Below are 15,095 nucleotides of genomic sequence, written 5' to 3'. Positions count from 1 at the left end.
AAAACTTGTGACCAAGTTTAATTACTCCCCAATCTTTGTTGTATACCTCAGTCCCTTCCTGTATGCAACTACACTGGGGACACTGACCACACTTTTTCATAGCTCCACCAATTTCATCTCCTATACTCCTTTCCGCTAATGTTTTGAAAGATAAATGTTTTTATATACAATGGTAGGTTTTGTTCCTACTCTCTCGATTAATTCTGGTTGAATCTTGAAAATATCCCAATTGCGACAAATGATGTTTTTTATGACCTCAAAGTGAAGATTATACGACAAAATTAGTGCTTTTTCAAAATCTCTATTTACCATTGGGACTCCCTCACTACCACAATTCACCACTAGTCTACTGTCTGACCCCACCCAGTAGTGGGGTGTACAGCCCTTCTTGTCTTTTGCGACTGACCTCCTGAAAAATATCCCTGAGGAAAGGGGCTGGATACCCTCTTTTCTCCCACTTCCCCCTTAATGTAGAACATTCACATCCAAACATCCAGTCATCACTGACCATACGGGCTAATCTCACAAGATGCCCCTTAACTAAGGACTTTTTTGATGAAGGGGGTGGCAGCTGCAAAAATGTAGCAGCGAGTTAGAATATGAGGGTTTATGATAAATGGAAGAAGTAAATCTATTGGTTGGCCCTATCTTTCAAGATGGTCACATCTAAATAATGGACCGCTTCTTTACCCATCTCTATAGTGAATTTCAAAAAATTTATACTTGAACTAATAAATGAAAAGCACTCCTCAAGTCTTCCTCTACTATCGGTCCAAAAAATAATAATATCATCCAGAAAATGATCGTATAGGGCCCAAGTCTCTACATATTCTGATTGAAACACTACTGAGTTCTCCCACTGTGCCAATACCATATTGGCAAATATTAGAGTACAAGCTGTTCCCATGGCCACCCCCTTCTTTTGTTGGAAAAGCTGATTTTCAAAAGACAAAAAGTTGTTTCCCAAAATAGTTTCCATAAGCGGTCTTATAGTAAGAATCTTCTCATGGTCAAAACCTGAGTTGACACATAAAAAGTCATAAAATAATTCTAGTCCTTCTTCATGGGGGATGACGGAAAATAGGTCACAAACGTCTACAGTAACAAACAAAAGGTCATCGGAATAAATGTTGTGCCCTACTTTAGAAAGGAAGTCCCAGGAATCCTTATACAAATAACTGAATTTGTTTAGGATCCCTTTTGTGGGCACATCAACAAACCTAGCGAGGGGGAAGGGTTTTGGATTCTTTAGCATCAACTATAGGCCTCAGGGGGTCCCAAGTGCACTTGTGAATTTTGGGTAGCCTAAATATAGTGGGGGTCTTAGAAAATCTACTTGCAAAAATTCACTTTCGGAAAAGGTAATTTGCCCATTATTTAAAAATTCTTCTAGTAGGACATCTATTTTCTGACACGCTATATTTTTCTCATTGGTGGAGACCTCTTCATACTTGTCTGCATATAATATTGAGAACATCTTATTGATATAATCATTGATATCCATATCACAATCAGTCCCCCACCTTTGTCAGGTTTCATTACCCTGATTTGTTTCATACACCTAATATCTTTTAGTAGCTTATCTTGTCCCCTTTCTAAATTAAAGGGTACCTTGACTTTCTCTTTAAGTGCCTTTTAAATAACATTTTCACTGATTTTTTCAAAAATATTGACCAGAGGGTGGAGTGGGGGATTAAAAGTGCTAGCACGTTTACACAAAGTAGGAGCTGACCTTCTTTCTTGGTCAAAATGCATGCATAAATTAATTTTCCGTACAAACAACTTCAATTGAATTAAAACTTCATCAATCCTCCCAGTTCTGGCTGATACAAATGTAAAACCTTTCTCAAAAAGGTTAGCCAATTCAATGGTGACTTCCACACTACTCAAGTTGTATATCTTGAAGTCCCCTTTGGTGTTCATTGCAATGTTCACTCCTTCCATGGTGTTCATTGCAATGTTCACCCCTTCCATGGATGAAGTCATCATTGTCTCCCTCTCCCCCTCCCTCTGGGTCTCCTTCTCGTCAAATAGGAATCCTGTTGGAATCCAGTTCTCATGTTAGAAGTTCCCCTAGCTCCCTCCCTTTGATTCATAAGTCTCGCTGACCTCCTTAGAGGGGGGGGAGTTCTCTAAAGGGGCCTCTTCCTCCTGACCATCATGAACTCCTTGACTGACTCCTCCTTCCTCTTCTTGAACATGAAATCTGCCCCCTTCCTCATTGCCAGAAACATTCTTGTTTACTGGTGGTAATGGATAAGCCCTTCCCCCCTCATATTCACTTTTGTCACGTACCAATTTCTTATTCTTTTTGTTTTTCAAATCATCAACAACTTTATCAACTTCAAAAAAGATACTACGATAGTCATGTATCTTATGCTGAAACAGTAAATCAGCCCACAGGCTGGAGTTCAAAACATTGATGGATTCATTTAACACATTCATTTGTTTATCATTGTTTCTTACTAAAATCTCAAGCAGTTCACATCCCTGTTTATTAAAAAAAGTCAACAACTCGCAGTGTAGGCAAGAGTCACAGACCAAACCTGTGGGATACTTCCACATCCTGAGTCTTTTCGGCACCTGCTCATATCTCAGGCATTCTCTTAGGTACAAGTTTTCAACTTGGAGCTTCCGGTATTTCAATATTTTTTTCTTTTAGCAACTTGAGCTGTTTGTCAAAAGATAAAGCATTGTTTCCACTAGCTCCCGCTGCAAATGCAAAATCATTATCTCGTTGCAGCCAGTGGCTTAAAGAAAACTTGTCATTTGAAACTACACCGGAAAGGTTTAATGAACCGGAACAATTGTTGATCTATGAAATACCTAAATTGACTGCAACTATAACTCAAGACAAGGGCTCAGCCATCACCAGTCATTCAAGAACACTCTTTTAAGGTTTTGCAGCACTAAAGTAGCTACTTTAAATTCCTATGCACCCCTTTGTTTAATAATGGCTGTAACCCCCCTCCCAAATATCAACCTTCTTGCAAGCCACCTATGTTCTATGAAATAATCTAGCTAAACGAGGAGGGATCTGCCTAGTAGTGACTCAGGGAATCAGGAATTTTGCCTAGAAGGCTATAATGTATATGACCACTCATTCTCAATCCTACATACACCCCCTTAAATAACCCTAGGGTATTAAAACTTGTCAGATACATTTAGGAAGCATGGCTGGACTTAAAAAGGTCCCCTGAGGCATCAGCCTCTCTTTCTATTTCTGTGTATATGTGTGTGTGTGTGTGTGTGTGTGTGTGTGTGTGTGTGTGTGTGTGTGTGTGTGTGTTTGTGTTTGTGTTTGTGTGTGTGTGCGTGTGCGTGCGTGTGTGTGTGTGTGTGTGTGTGTATATATATATATAGATATGTGTGTGTGTGTGTGTGTGTGTGTGTGTGTATATATATATATATATATATATATATATATATATATATACACACACACACACACATACATGCATACACATATACACACACACACACACACACACACACATGATTACCTAACACAATTTTGAAAATTAAAATGTCTGAATAAAAAAGATTGGTCTAAAAATATCAGAACAAAAATTATGAAAATAAATTAAAAAAACATTTTTTTCCAGCGGGAAAGCCCCCCCCTGCACCCCCCAGACCCATTCATAATTATATATACCAACTTTGAGATCACACAACAGCAGAGAAAAGGCAAATTTCCACTCCGTGCTGTACAGCAGTCAAGCACACACAGAAGATGGCATTAAGAGAATTTAGTCTTTTAAACCAGTGAAAGAACATTCAAGATTTTGAACATTCAAAGAAATGAAATGCAGCTATATATATGAGGATGTGTGTGTGTGTGTGTGTGTGTGTCTATGGGTCTATGTTAAATGTTCGAACATCCAAAATGTCGAACATTACATGGTCGAGACCAAATGTTTGACATTTGGATGTTCGAACATGAAATTAAAGAAAACTAAAAAAAGAAAAAAACACTTTAACAGCATAGGCAGGGGGCAAGTCCCCCTGCACCCCCCACATGGGGGGCTGCACCCCCCACACCCCCCTACTTATATATACCAACTCTGAGACTGCACTTCCGTGCAGAAAAGGGAAATGCTCCCTATCTGCACCGTATGGCGCTGTTGAAAGTCAATCAACACTTAAAATTTCAAAGGTTTGGTCTCGACCATGTAGCGTTCAAATTTTTGAGTGTTCGAAGATTTGTCATAGACCCTTAATAACAGGGATTTCAAGTCACACAACGAGATGTAAAAAATTGTTACAATACCCATAATAAATAATGTTAATAATATATTAGATGTGCAAACATGGGTAGCAGCTGTGATGTGGAGAGAAAGTGTCTGTACAAAGAGAGAATAAGTAACAGTAAAATGGCCCAAAACAATTAAAACAAATAAATGAAATAACATATTGGAGAGCTATGTAATACAGAAGTATGGCAGAAAAGAAGGATTTGTTTCTGTTAACAAATGCCTTCCCATAAAAACCATATCCTAACACAAAGATTCTTATAAAGTGAACAACAATGCCTATAGCCTTGTGTAAACTGTGGTTTCCAAGGTTAGAAAATTTAAGGAAAATGCATACTCAAGCAGAGCAGAGGACTGTGGGGCAGGTTCCTGGACACATCTGAGATAAACTGTCTAACCTTACATAATGCAAGCTTTATAAAGGGCTCATATCTTAACAATAGTAATAAAGATGCAGACCAATATTTGCTCTAGCCCCATGCCACAGAGGGGTGAAGCTCCCAATGTGACCCTGATGACCCATGCTTGAGTAGCAGCATGGGCACTGGAGGTGCTGGACCATGGCAATGGGAGTGAGTGGCCAATGTCGACTTTGTCATTTTGGGGAGAAGGAAGTCATGCCACTTGGGATACCTAGCATTGGCACCAGATGTTATGCCCAAGAGGAAAACGTTCACTGAGCACATGCTGCAGACGTGCCACAGATACCGGGAATAGTGATGTGAGGCACCGTGCACACATGCATGCTTCTAGAGAGAACAGCACTATGTGGCGCTTAAGGAGCTGCTGAGCAGCTGAATTCACAGGTTTGACTGGGTAGTCAGCTCCACTGGTCCAGAATGTTGGCATACTCCCTACCATGATTGGGCTTTATGTGAGGAACAAATGGCTTGCAGGGCTTCCTCCTAGCCTGGTGATACCTGTCCTCACTTCTAATGGAACAAATGGACTGATTGGATACATATAGAAGAGCCACTGGGCAGGACCAGCAGAGGAAAGGGATCAGGTACGTGGAAGTGTAAACTAATATTCAAAAAATACATTGCCAGCTCTACAAATATCAATTCCTGATACTGCCTCGACCACGAAGATAGTCTGACATATAAGTGTCCCCAATATAGTTGCTATGAAAGTCTGAATGTATTCGCATGCTTCCCATACCTCATCTTCTTGAGACACTTAAAGGAAGAAAAATAGTTCTCTTTATACAGTGTGTTTTCTTCCTCCTCAGGGATTTCATCATGATCCAGTAATCAGTTGGAGTCCTACAGTCAACTGGCCCTTTCACTTCTGGTGTTTCAAGTCAATTGACAATGCTTTTCTTTAGAAGATATAAAACCAACTTGCTAATGAACTCAAAAATCTGAGATACTCACTGAATCACTTACAGTTTTACAAAGTACACCAAAGATGCCTTGATCGCCTTCTTTTTTTCTTCAGTACCTTGAAGGCAAGTAGTAGAAGTGTTCTTAAAGCCATTATTGAAATGGTTAAGTGGACCATTTCACCTTTAGGTAGAGTGAGGGCACTTGGAGGGGAAAATCTGACTTAAATCTTGGTAACTGAGCAGTGAGCAAATGACAGCCTTGGGCTTTGAGATGGTTGAAACTAATGGTGGCTGCAAGCAGTGATAAGCTCTGTCAAATTGAGATGCAAAATTGCTATTTAAATGCAGCAAGTCCTGTAACCATTCTATGCTAACAAATGCAGTATAATTTGCAAAAAACAGAAAATTGCTACCACCTACAGCATCAATGACATCCCACTCTCCAGTGTGTCTGGCATCACATACCTGGGCATCTATGCAGTGACAATAGTCAGGAAGTCCTGGGCAGCTCTTCTAAAACCAAGGAAGTTATTGTTACCATGTACTTCTCCCTGGCTTGACCCATGGTGGCCTAATGGTTGAGGTGTTTGCCTTACAAATACAAGGTACAGGGTTTGAATCTCACAGGGGATAATTGGCTAGGCTTAAAATGTCTCGCAAGGGCAGTTAGCCTAGAACTAATCTATGAACCTATAATGCACCCTTAAGCATATTTCTCACTAGACATAAAAAAATTGAAAGACTGCAGAGGTTCCCAACAAAATGAATCTCATGTCTCAAAAATCTTATATATCATGGAAGCTGGAGTTACTTAGTGTCATACAGACTCCTGAGGTGAGACTTTTGCCTTGCAAGGATATCATTATCTGAGGCCTAATTTTTCTCACCCTGCCAAACAGCACAGTCAGCACTAGAGCATGAACTCTGCATCTACAAAAGTTAATAAATAAAAATAAATGGAGTGATAGGTACTTCATCCAGTGCCTCCTCTTGCTCTGGTATGGCCTCCCTTTGCATGCCAAGCAATGCAGTTCCCTGTCTGCCTTCAAACATAGCTTGAACAGTTGATGGGTACCTCAAAATACACTCTGGAATTTACAGGCCTTAACCTCCTTGAAAAGGGTGATAGAGTTTGAGAGTGATTATTGGCATGGTACATGTGGCATTTGCTTTAATAGGCTTGTATTTCCTAGGATTCCTGTGATAAAACATGCATCCATAGTTTGCACTTCTGTTTTCTCAGGCACTCCAAAAATTCATGTCATTGCACTAAGAATTGTATTTCAATTCTTCAAACTTCTGAAGAAGAAAACTGTGATTTAAGACAAATACCATCTGATGTTCTGGCTCCCCTACTTGGCTTTGTAACTCCAGCAGTGATTCTTCTAGAGAACTAATCTGCTCAATGGACTTGATAATGGCATTTCTAATGTTTAACTGCCGTGCTCAGATATTATGGAAAACAACTTGTCAAGGATAAACTCTGAGCATTTCTATTTTAACTTTCATGAGAACAGACCAGGAGAAAAAAATAGCTCATGGATACTACATTATATCTGCAAATAACCTGATGAAAACCTAATCCTGAGGCTTACACATGTCTTCAAGATCTTATGCAGATGTCCATCTTTTGCCATTCAGTTGTCTTTTGACTGACTGCCTTGACAAGATCCTAGAGGCGCTAGTGGACTTCTGCACAAAAACATAAAAATATAATTTCTTTTAACTCTAAAAATAACCTGCAAGGTCAATGCTTCTCGGGAGCTTGTGGAATGAAGGTTATGCTGTGCATCTATGGTGAGCTGGATTTAATGACGTTGTCTTGGAGCGAGATGTACTTTGTGTCATCAGTGAATGACAGAAAAAATAAAGCCTGCTGCATATCAATACAGCAAAATATTAAGGATTATGAGCAGAATTTAAAAATGCTGCATGTACTTTATATAGAAACTGAGAAGCTTAAGTCAAAATGATGAAGTTTCTATAATTTTAGTTTAAGTCTTCCTGGGTTTTTGTCCAGAAACTATATTTTGGACTTGCCACACTGTGGAAGCAGCTTCACAAAGCAAATGACGTTAAAAATCAGGTTTTTAAAAGTAACGAGAACACTTTTGGTACTTTTATTTGCTGTATGGTATATTTCAGGTTTTCAGTGGAATATAAAATTAATGCTGATAACTAATCCTTTTCTAGCCCCAAGATCACAAGCCATTCCCTTCACAGCTACACAGAAGGAAGAGTTAAGATGTCAATGTCATTGCACTGTGGTTGTACCAGTTTTCATGAAATATTTTCACATAAAATCATTATTTTATGTGAAAATATGATCAGAACAGCCCCTACCCACTTGTGAGCTGTGCAAAAAAGATAGAAATGGAATACAGATTCCGCATTTCATTTTGTGCCTTTGCATATGATCTTTTAGTGTTACATTCCAGAATCCTCTTTTCTTTAGTTTTCTCCAAATTATATAAACATATGTAAATCTTGAAAACAAGAATTACATTTTAATTTGACAACCCAAAATAAGTATAAACATGATAGTTCAGGTAAAACAAATATAATTAAAACATGCACTAAGTGCCTGAAAGACTTCACAAAAGAAAACATTTGACCTTATTATCTAACTCCTAAATATTAGTAAACGTACATACACTCTCTAGAGACAGGTGCACTAACAACATTGTTAGAAACATTCACTAAATATTATGTATTTGCATCGAAAACATTTGGGATATAAAGCAACGTTTGAAGATATTTTCGTCTAAAACAATGACATTTCAGACCTAATAAACTACTTCACATTAAGTAATCTGGGTTTTAAAAGCTAACCATAACTTATCAGTGCTTAATTTCCTAAACTTGTCATAGTTTTTTTTTATTTAAATGAGTGCTTTAGTTTTTAATTGTCTGTGGACAGAACCTTGTGACTTTGCTTTGTTTCTTAGAAGATGCTGGCTTATTCAATATACGCAAAATGCAGGGTTTACTTGCAGTTTATCTCAATGGTATCATAGAAAAAACACTGATCCCAATTTTCTTGTCTGAGAAACTTGCAGTACAGTTCAGAACTAAATCATTTAAACATTCTAAGTGTTTTAGGTTCCTTATGAATTCTCAAAGCAACAGAAAAGATACATAAAAATGGTTACTGAACAGAAATTATTTGAACTCCTTTTCTGATTCCTGTCTACTAAATTTTCTGCTGAGTTTTATGTTTCTTTCCATTACTGCCCTGCTGTCTTTTTCTAGCACCAACTTGTCTCTCTTGTGCAGATACCATGGAAAAGCAATGATTCAGTATTTCAGCCCGATCTGTAGAACATTTGATCTTCAGTCTTCCCCTTCTCAGTAGCACAAGGTTGTGTTGACTCCTTCAATACCTCCTGAGCTAGCCAGAACATTTATTTTGCACATTCCTCATGCTTTGAGCCATCTTTATCTTTAGGGTAATCTTAGCATGCAGAATGAAGTTTGCTTCCTTTACTGTAGCATCTGCATTGGCATTTTTTCATCTTTTCCCCCTGTTATTCTCCTATATATACCTTCTTTTTTTCATTGGTTATATTTCTTTTAACTCTTTCTTTAGCTTCCTCTTCTAAAACCTGCTTTTTCTTCTAATATAGAATTTTATTCCATTCCTTAGTACTGTATTTCTTAACACTACCATGTGCCTGGTATTCAGAACCATATAAACGCACCTACTGTTTTCTGGGTAAAAAAAATCAGTCCCAGCAGCCTTGGATGTATGGCATAGATGGACAAAGACCTGATTGCAGTCCAGACCACCCAAGTCTGTATTGCAGCTTGGGTGTTCAAGGAACTGGGTGGGGATGGGATGGGCGTGTCAGCTCATCCATCCTGTGGGGGAGAGGAGCTGCATTTGGTACCTAGCAAACAGAGGCTTGCAGGCAGTGGTACATGGCACAAAACAGTGGACAAGAATTTTGGTAGTACCAAGTCAGTGATAAATCCTAGCTGCATGTACATGTGGAACATATATCTGCAAAAGGAGAGCATAGCAGGCCCTTATGGTGATGCAAGCACTCACATTAACGAGCAAGGGTGAGGAGGTTTAACAAAAAATATATGTAAACATATTGCTGTCCTAATGTATGACATCATCCCTGATCATGTTTTGTCTGGTCAGAAAAGTGGTAGCAACAAGGGACTGGCAACCACTAGGTGGGTTGTAGGCTGCAGGTGGGAATGATGGTGATACCAGCTCTCACATGAAAGCTCTCCAGCTGACAAGGTTTCAAGGCTAGTGGTGGGGAAGGGCAAGATACCAGGTGGACAACAGTCTATAGGGATGGTCTAGCTGGCAGAGGAATACAAGCCTTCATCCCTGCCTGGATGATGGCTTCTTCTACTTTAATGTCACCTAGGACAGTGACCAAAGTGTCAATACCCAAGGAATGAAAGGGTTCAGGTCCAAATGGAAGAAGGGTGATAGCAGCTGGTAAGTGAGAGCATGTGTGTGTGTGTGTGTGTGTGTGTGTGTGTGTGTGTGTGTGTGTGTGTGTGTGTGTGTGTGTGTGTGTGTGTGTGTGTGTGTGTGGGTGTGTGTGTCTTTGTGTGTGTTACAAATAAAACCATGTTATGTATATGACTTTACTGTTTGAAAACTGCTAAGGTTCTTGCCAATACTGACCCAGGTTTATAACACAGAAAACTGACGTTATTCCTGCCTGAATGTAGGTGTGAAAAGTATGTTAACATAAGATATGATTAAGCAATAAGTCATGACAGAGGCTGTATTACTGTGTAATAACATGAGTTGTACATTAACTCAAAAACATGAGCCACGAGTAAAACTGTTACTGCAATATTGGATACTTTATTACTGTTACAGAATGACTTATTTTTTATGATTAAGTTATTAATATATGTTTTGTTTGCCATTCTTTCCTATTGTGATTTTCACTAGAGGCCTGGGAAGAAAAGCTACAAAAAAATCTGTTTTTGCCTTTGGTTAATCTAGGAACAGTAATGTTATTGTGTAATTTTATTAGAGTTTGGTTTTGTAAGCAGTTAGAGTTCTCGGAGTTGAAGAATTTGTATAGGTATTACTGTATTATTTTAATTTTTGCATGGAAAACTTTCAGTAAAAGAACTGCATTTTCTTCATCAGATAATTGTAATGAATGAATTTTCAAAGATTAGATCATTATATAACATTTATATTTTGCAAAGAATGGGACGAAGCTTATAGAGTAGCATGTTTGCCCTCTTGTATATGTGTGTTTATTATTCTAGAAAGGGAAGCACAAATTTAACTTCAGTTTTATTTATTTATTTATTTTGCAGTTCAACAGCTTTGAGCAGCTCTGCATCAACTTCACTAATGAAAAACTGCAGCAATTTTTCAACCATCACATGTTTGTTCTAGAACAAGAGGAGTACACTATGGAAGGAATCGCATGGGAATTTATTGATTTTGGGATGGATTTAGCAGCTTGTATTGAGCTTATTGAAAAGGTGAGTGTGATGTTGTCTGCTACCTATGGAAATGGCTGACATGCAGGAAAAGAAAAGTGTGTGTTTGTGATGCTTGTAATTTGGGCCCTGGAATGGACTCCGGTTGTTTTCCTGATGATGCAGGTTAGTGGGAGTGGAGTTGAATACCTTCAGGTCTCCTATCCTATCCTATCCCATTCAATCCTGCCCACTCTCATCCTGTCTTATCTTGTTTTGACCTATCCTGCCCTGTCTTTTCCCATCATATCTTACCTTCTCCTTTCCTACCTTTTATTCACCTTTCACCTTTCACTGGGGAACAGTGTATCATACACTAATGCTTATGCTACACTTTCTAGTATCTCCCCAAGTTTCAAGTAGTCATGGAAACAAATGATCAGTGCTTTACCCAAATAGAAATGCCATTGATAGCATTTTTTTGGGAGGTTTAAGCCTACTTCACCTTTCCAATGCGATGGTTTGCCCCCACTACCCATTTACCTAAATATACTAACTCCATGGTTGTACATCTGCAGAGAAGACCTGAAAAGACTACACACATATATCACAGCTGGTAACAACCCACATATATCACAGCTGATAATGACACATATGCCACAGCTGGTAATTAAGTAGAAACTGCAGACCACCCACATATACCACAGCTGGTAACTGTAGAAACTGCAGACCACCCACATATATCACAGCTGGTAATGACCCACATATATCACAGCTGGTAATGACCCACATATAGCACAGCTGGTAATGACCCACATATAGCACAGCTGGTAATGACACATACATATATCACAGCTGGTAATGACCCACATATATCACAGCTGGTAATGACCCACATATAGCACAGCTGGTAATGACCTACATATATATCACTGCTGGTAACAACCCACATATATCACGGCTGGTAACTAAGTAGAAACTGCAGACCACCCACATATATCACAGCTGGTAATGACCCACATATATCATAGGTGGTAACAACACACATATATCACAGCTAGTAACAACACACATATATCACAGATGGTAGCAACCCACATATATATCACAGCTGCTAACGACCCACATATATCACATCTAGTAATGACCCACATATATCACAGCTGGTAATGACACACATATATCACAGCTGGTAACTAAGTAGAAACTGCACTAGCAGTGATTTCCTATAGCTAACACTGATCACCAAGTCAAACATCAATGAGTTCAAAGCTATGGACAACCTCTGGTGGAATTCAGGAACTCAAATGACTGGAGAATAACAAATGTTTTATATAGGAACCTCATGCATACTTGCACTAAGTTGTTGCATATTGTGTCTCAGTAGGGAGCCTGACCTGGTATTTCAGAGTATGATGGAGTTCAGGTACTTAGCCTGTGACCACTGCTCAGCATCACATGAGATTAATCACACGCTCACAAGTCATGTACCCCATCAATATGAGGTAGCCATCCTGCACAGGTCCAGGGGTGTACCCAGTATTTTTGGAGCTGCACACCAACTTGTACTCAAAAATGCACCTCCTTCTAGAAAACAGCATGCCCTCCCCCAGTGTAACACCCCCATGGCCTGGAGATTGATGTTTCAGGAGAGCATCATTTTTCATTACTGCTAATTCTGCTAAATAGATCACTATATAAATAAAAAAAAATTTAGTAGAGGTCTTGACTATGAAGTAATAGTTACCAGAATCCCAGGAAAAGAATAGAGCTTAAAAAGCATATGTCACAGCTTACTGGTGTACATCTGGCTGAGTCTTTGTGTAAGCTGATAAAGTGAAACTGCCAGGTAGGTGGAAGGAGCCATGTGTTGCTGCACCTGGACCTGGGAATGTCGTGCTTTATAGGTATTAATGTGACGACAACTGATACTGTCTAGCAACTTCACCTTTTGCAAGGAGGAATGAAGTGCAATGTTTGGTTTATAGAGATCAAACAGAAATATATTTTCAGTATGTCAATCTAGGTCAGTAACAGGGCAGCTCTGACAAATGTAATAATGTCCCATAAGCCAGTTGCAAAAATACTTTGGAATGCCTAGTTACTTAATTTTTAACTGATAATTTTGCCTCATATTTAGAATAAAGTCCTTCATGTGAAGACAGCAGGTCTGTCTTCATACAGTGATGGCAAACCTTTTGGGCTTCATGTGTCAAAAATTCAGAAAATGCTCATTGTGACTCTGCTGGCATGTCACCCCCCCAAACAAAAGAGAAACAATTCTTACATTTCTTTACATATTCATCTATTTAAAAATACAGTCCAGTCATGTGTGCTGCCATGTATTGTAAAAGTAAAAGAAAAATCAGTGACTTAGAACAGGGAAAACACTATGAGTACTGATAATTAGGTTAAAATATTGCACCAAAAAATGACCCTACTTTTAATAGTAATTTTGAATTGAACTGAAAAAAACATGAACATATTGCATTTCATTTGATTGTCAACTAATGACTTTTTTTTGTTGCTGAGTTTTAATAGATAAGCGGAGGAAAACATATTTCTTGTATTTTTGTTCATTCAATTTCTTTGGTAACTCGGGTGTTGGTGAATGCTGGTGCGTCACCCAAAATGTCATGGCGTGTCACCTTTGACACACATGTCATAGGACTGCCATCACTGGTCTTCAGATATGCCAGTTGCTCATGCTTGGCAGAGAAATCCTAGGAGACCTTTGGTTATTGTCACGTTGCACAGCCTATGGTTGCTGTCACAATACAAGTCAGCCTGATGTTGTTTCTGCAATGGGGGATAAGCTTCCAACATTTATTAAGGATTGCTGCTACTGTACCGGGAAGCTGGAAGTGGATGTCACAATGCAGAGAAGCACATAGTTCTATAGCAGTGCAGAGATATGTTCTTATTTTCTGGGTAGTTGTTGCTGCCCTTATGTCATACAGGATAGCCCCCTCAAAACTGAGAGAGGTGCTGGTGACACATTCCCCCGCTGGACGTGCAAACATTTCCTCAGATGTGCGCTCTGATTTACTCCTTAGTTGCCCGTACCTCTGCATTAATGGAGTTTCATGCTAGTGATTGACTTTCTAATTTTGTCTCTCCTTATGGTGCAATGTGCAATGGTGGAATGGGACTGTGGCCTACAGTGTGCAGTGGTAGAATAAAACCATAGTATGCAGTATGTAGTGATGGAATGGAACTATGTTTGTCTTTTCGGCTTTTCCCAGTTAGGGGTCGCCACAGCGGAGCTCCAGTACGCTAATGATTGGCAGTAGATTTTTCTATGGTGCCGAGTTGCCAGCCCGATGCCCAACCTTCAGCGAAGGCACGCCCATTCACGCATGTCTTTCGGAGGCCACTCGACTGTGGGGAGGACATGCAGACTGCACACAGAAGGCACTCCAGCCATGAATCGAACAGGAGAACCTCTTGCTGTGAGGCAACAACGCTATCGCTGTACCACTGCGGCTGTTCTACATCTCAGTATTATGTCTTGGACATCTGCCACATCCAGTGTGTTTATACTGGTTTTGTGCATTACACCAAAGGGCCAAATGACAGTTGCACTTTCTTTGTAACAGTTATAATGTTCCCCCTTTAAATGAGATCTGTATATTCATTCCTGCTGTTCTGTTTCCTGCAGTACAATGTAGCAGATCATATTTCATGCTGTGAAGGAGTGCAGCACCAGACTGATCTGCATTCAGTTTTCTACTTAATTCACTTGTAAGTACATTGTTGAACTTTGTAATTAAAAAGTAAAACAAAAAAAAAACTACAAGATATGACTGAAAGTGGTACCCTGGCTGACTGAAGTCAGCATTTTACAATCGTTATGGGCCTCCTGCTCTTAATGTATTAGACATGGATATTTTTTGAGGATTTCTTTCAGGTGCTTTAGATTTAACTGCTGTTTCTCATTTTAAAGAATAATTCAACTCTTCACATATGCAGAATGTAGGTGTAACTGATAACTGTGTTATGAATAGCCAGCTTCCAATGTGCATGGACTATGAGGTCCTGCATATTGGGCTTTAGATTACATGATGGTGTTCTAAGCATCAGTGTGCAGTATCTCT

The 15,095-nt window shown here is 39.2% G+C and overlaps 1 protein-coding gene across 3 annotated transcripts in view; it reads left to right on the top strand.

The window, feature by feature from the left end:
• Positions 1 to 15,095, top strand: part of LOC122799227 (myosin heavy chain, skeletal muscle, adult-like) — a 446,467-nt gene that overhangs the window by 358,456 nt on the left and 72,916 nt on the right. For all 3 annotated transcript variants that reach the window (XM_044068147.1, XM_044068148.1, XM_044068149.1), the window contains one exon: positions 10,891 to 11,061. In XM_044068147.1, coding sequence (XP_043924082.1) covers positions 10,891 to 11,061 — 171 coding nt within the window. The remainder of the gene's footprint in view (positions 1 to 10,890; positions 11,062 to 15,095) is intronic.

This window comes from Protopterus annectens, chromosome 4.part0 (genome assembly GCF_019279795.1).
Source record: "Protopterus annectens isolate FY-2018-M chromosome 4.part0, PAN1.0, whole genome shotgun sequence".
Lineage (NCBI taxonomy): Eukaryota > Metazoa > Chordata > Ceratodontiformes > Protopteridae > Protopterus > Protopterus annectens.
This window is presented reverse-complemented; position numbering and strand designations above follow the sequence as displayed.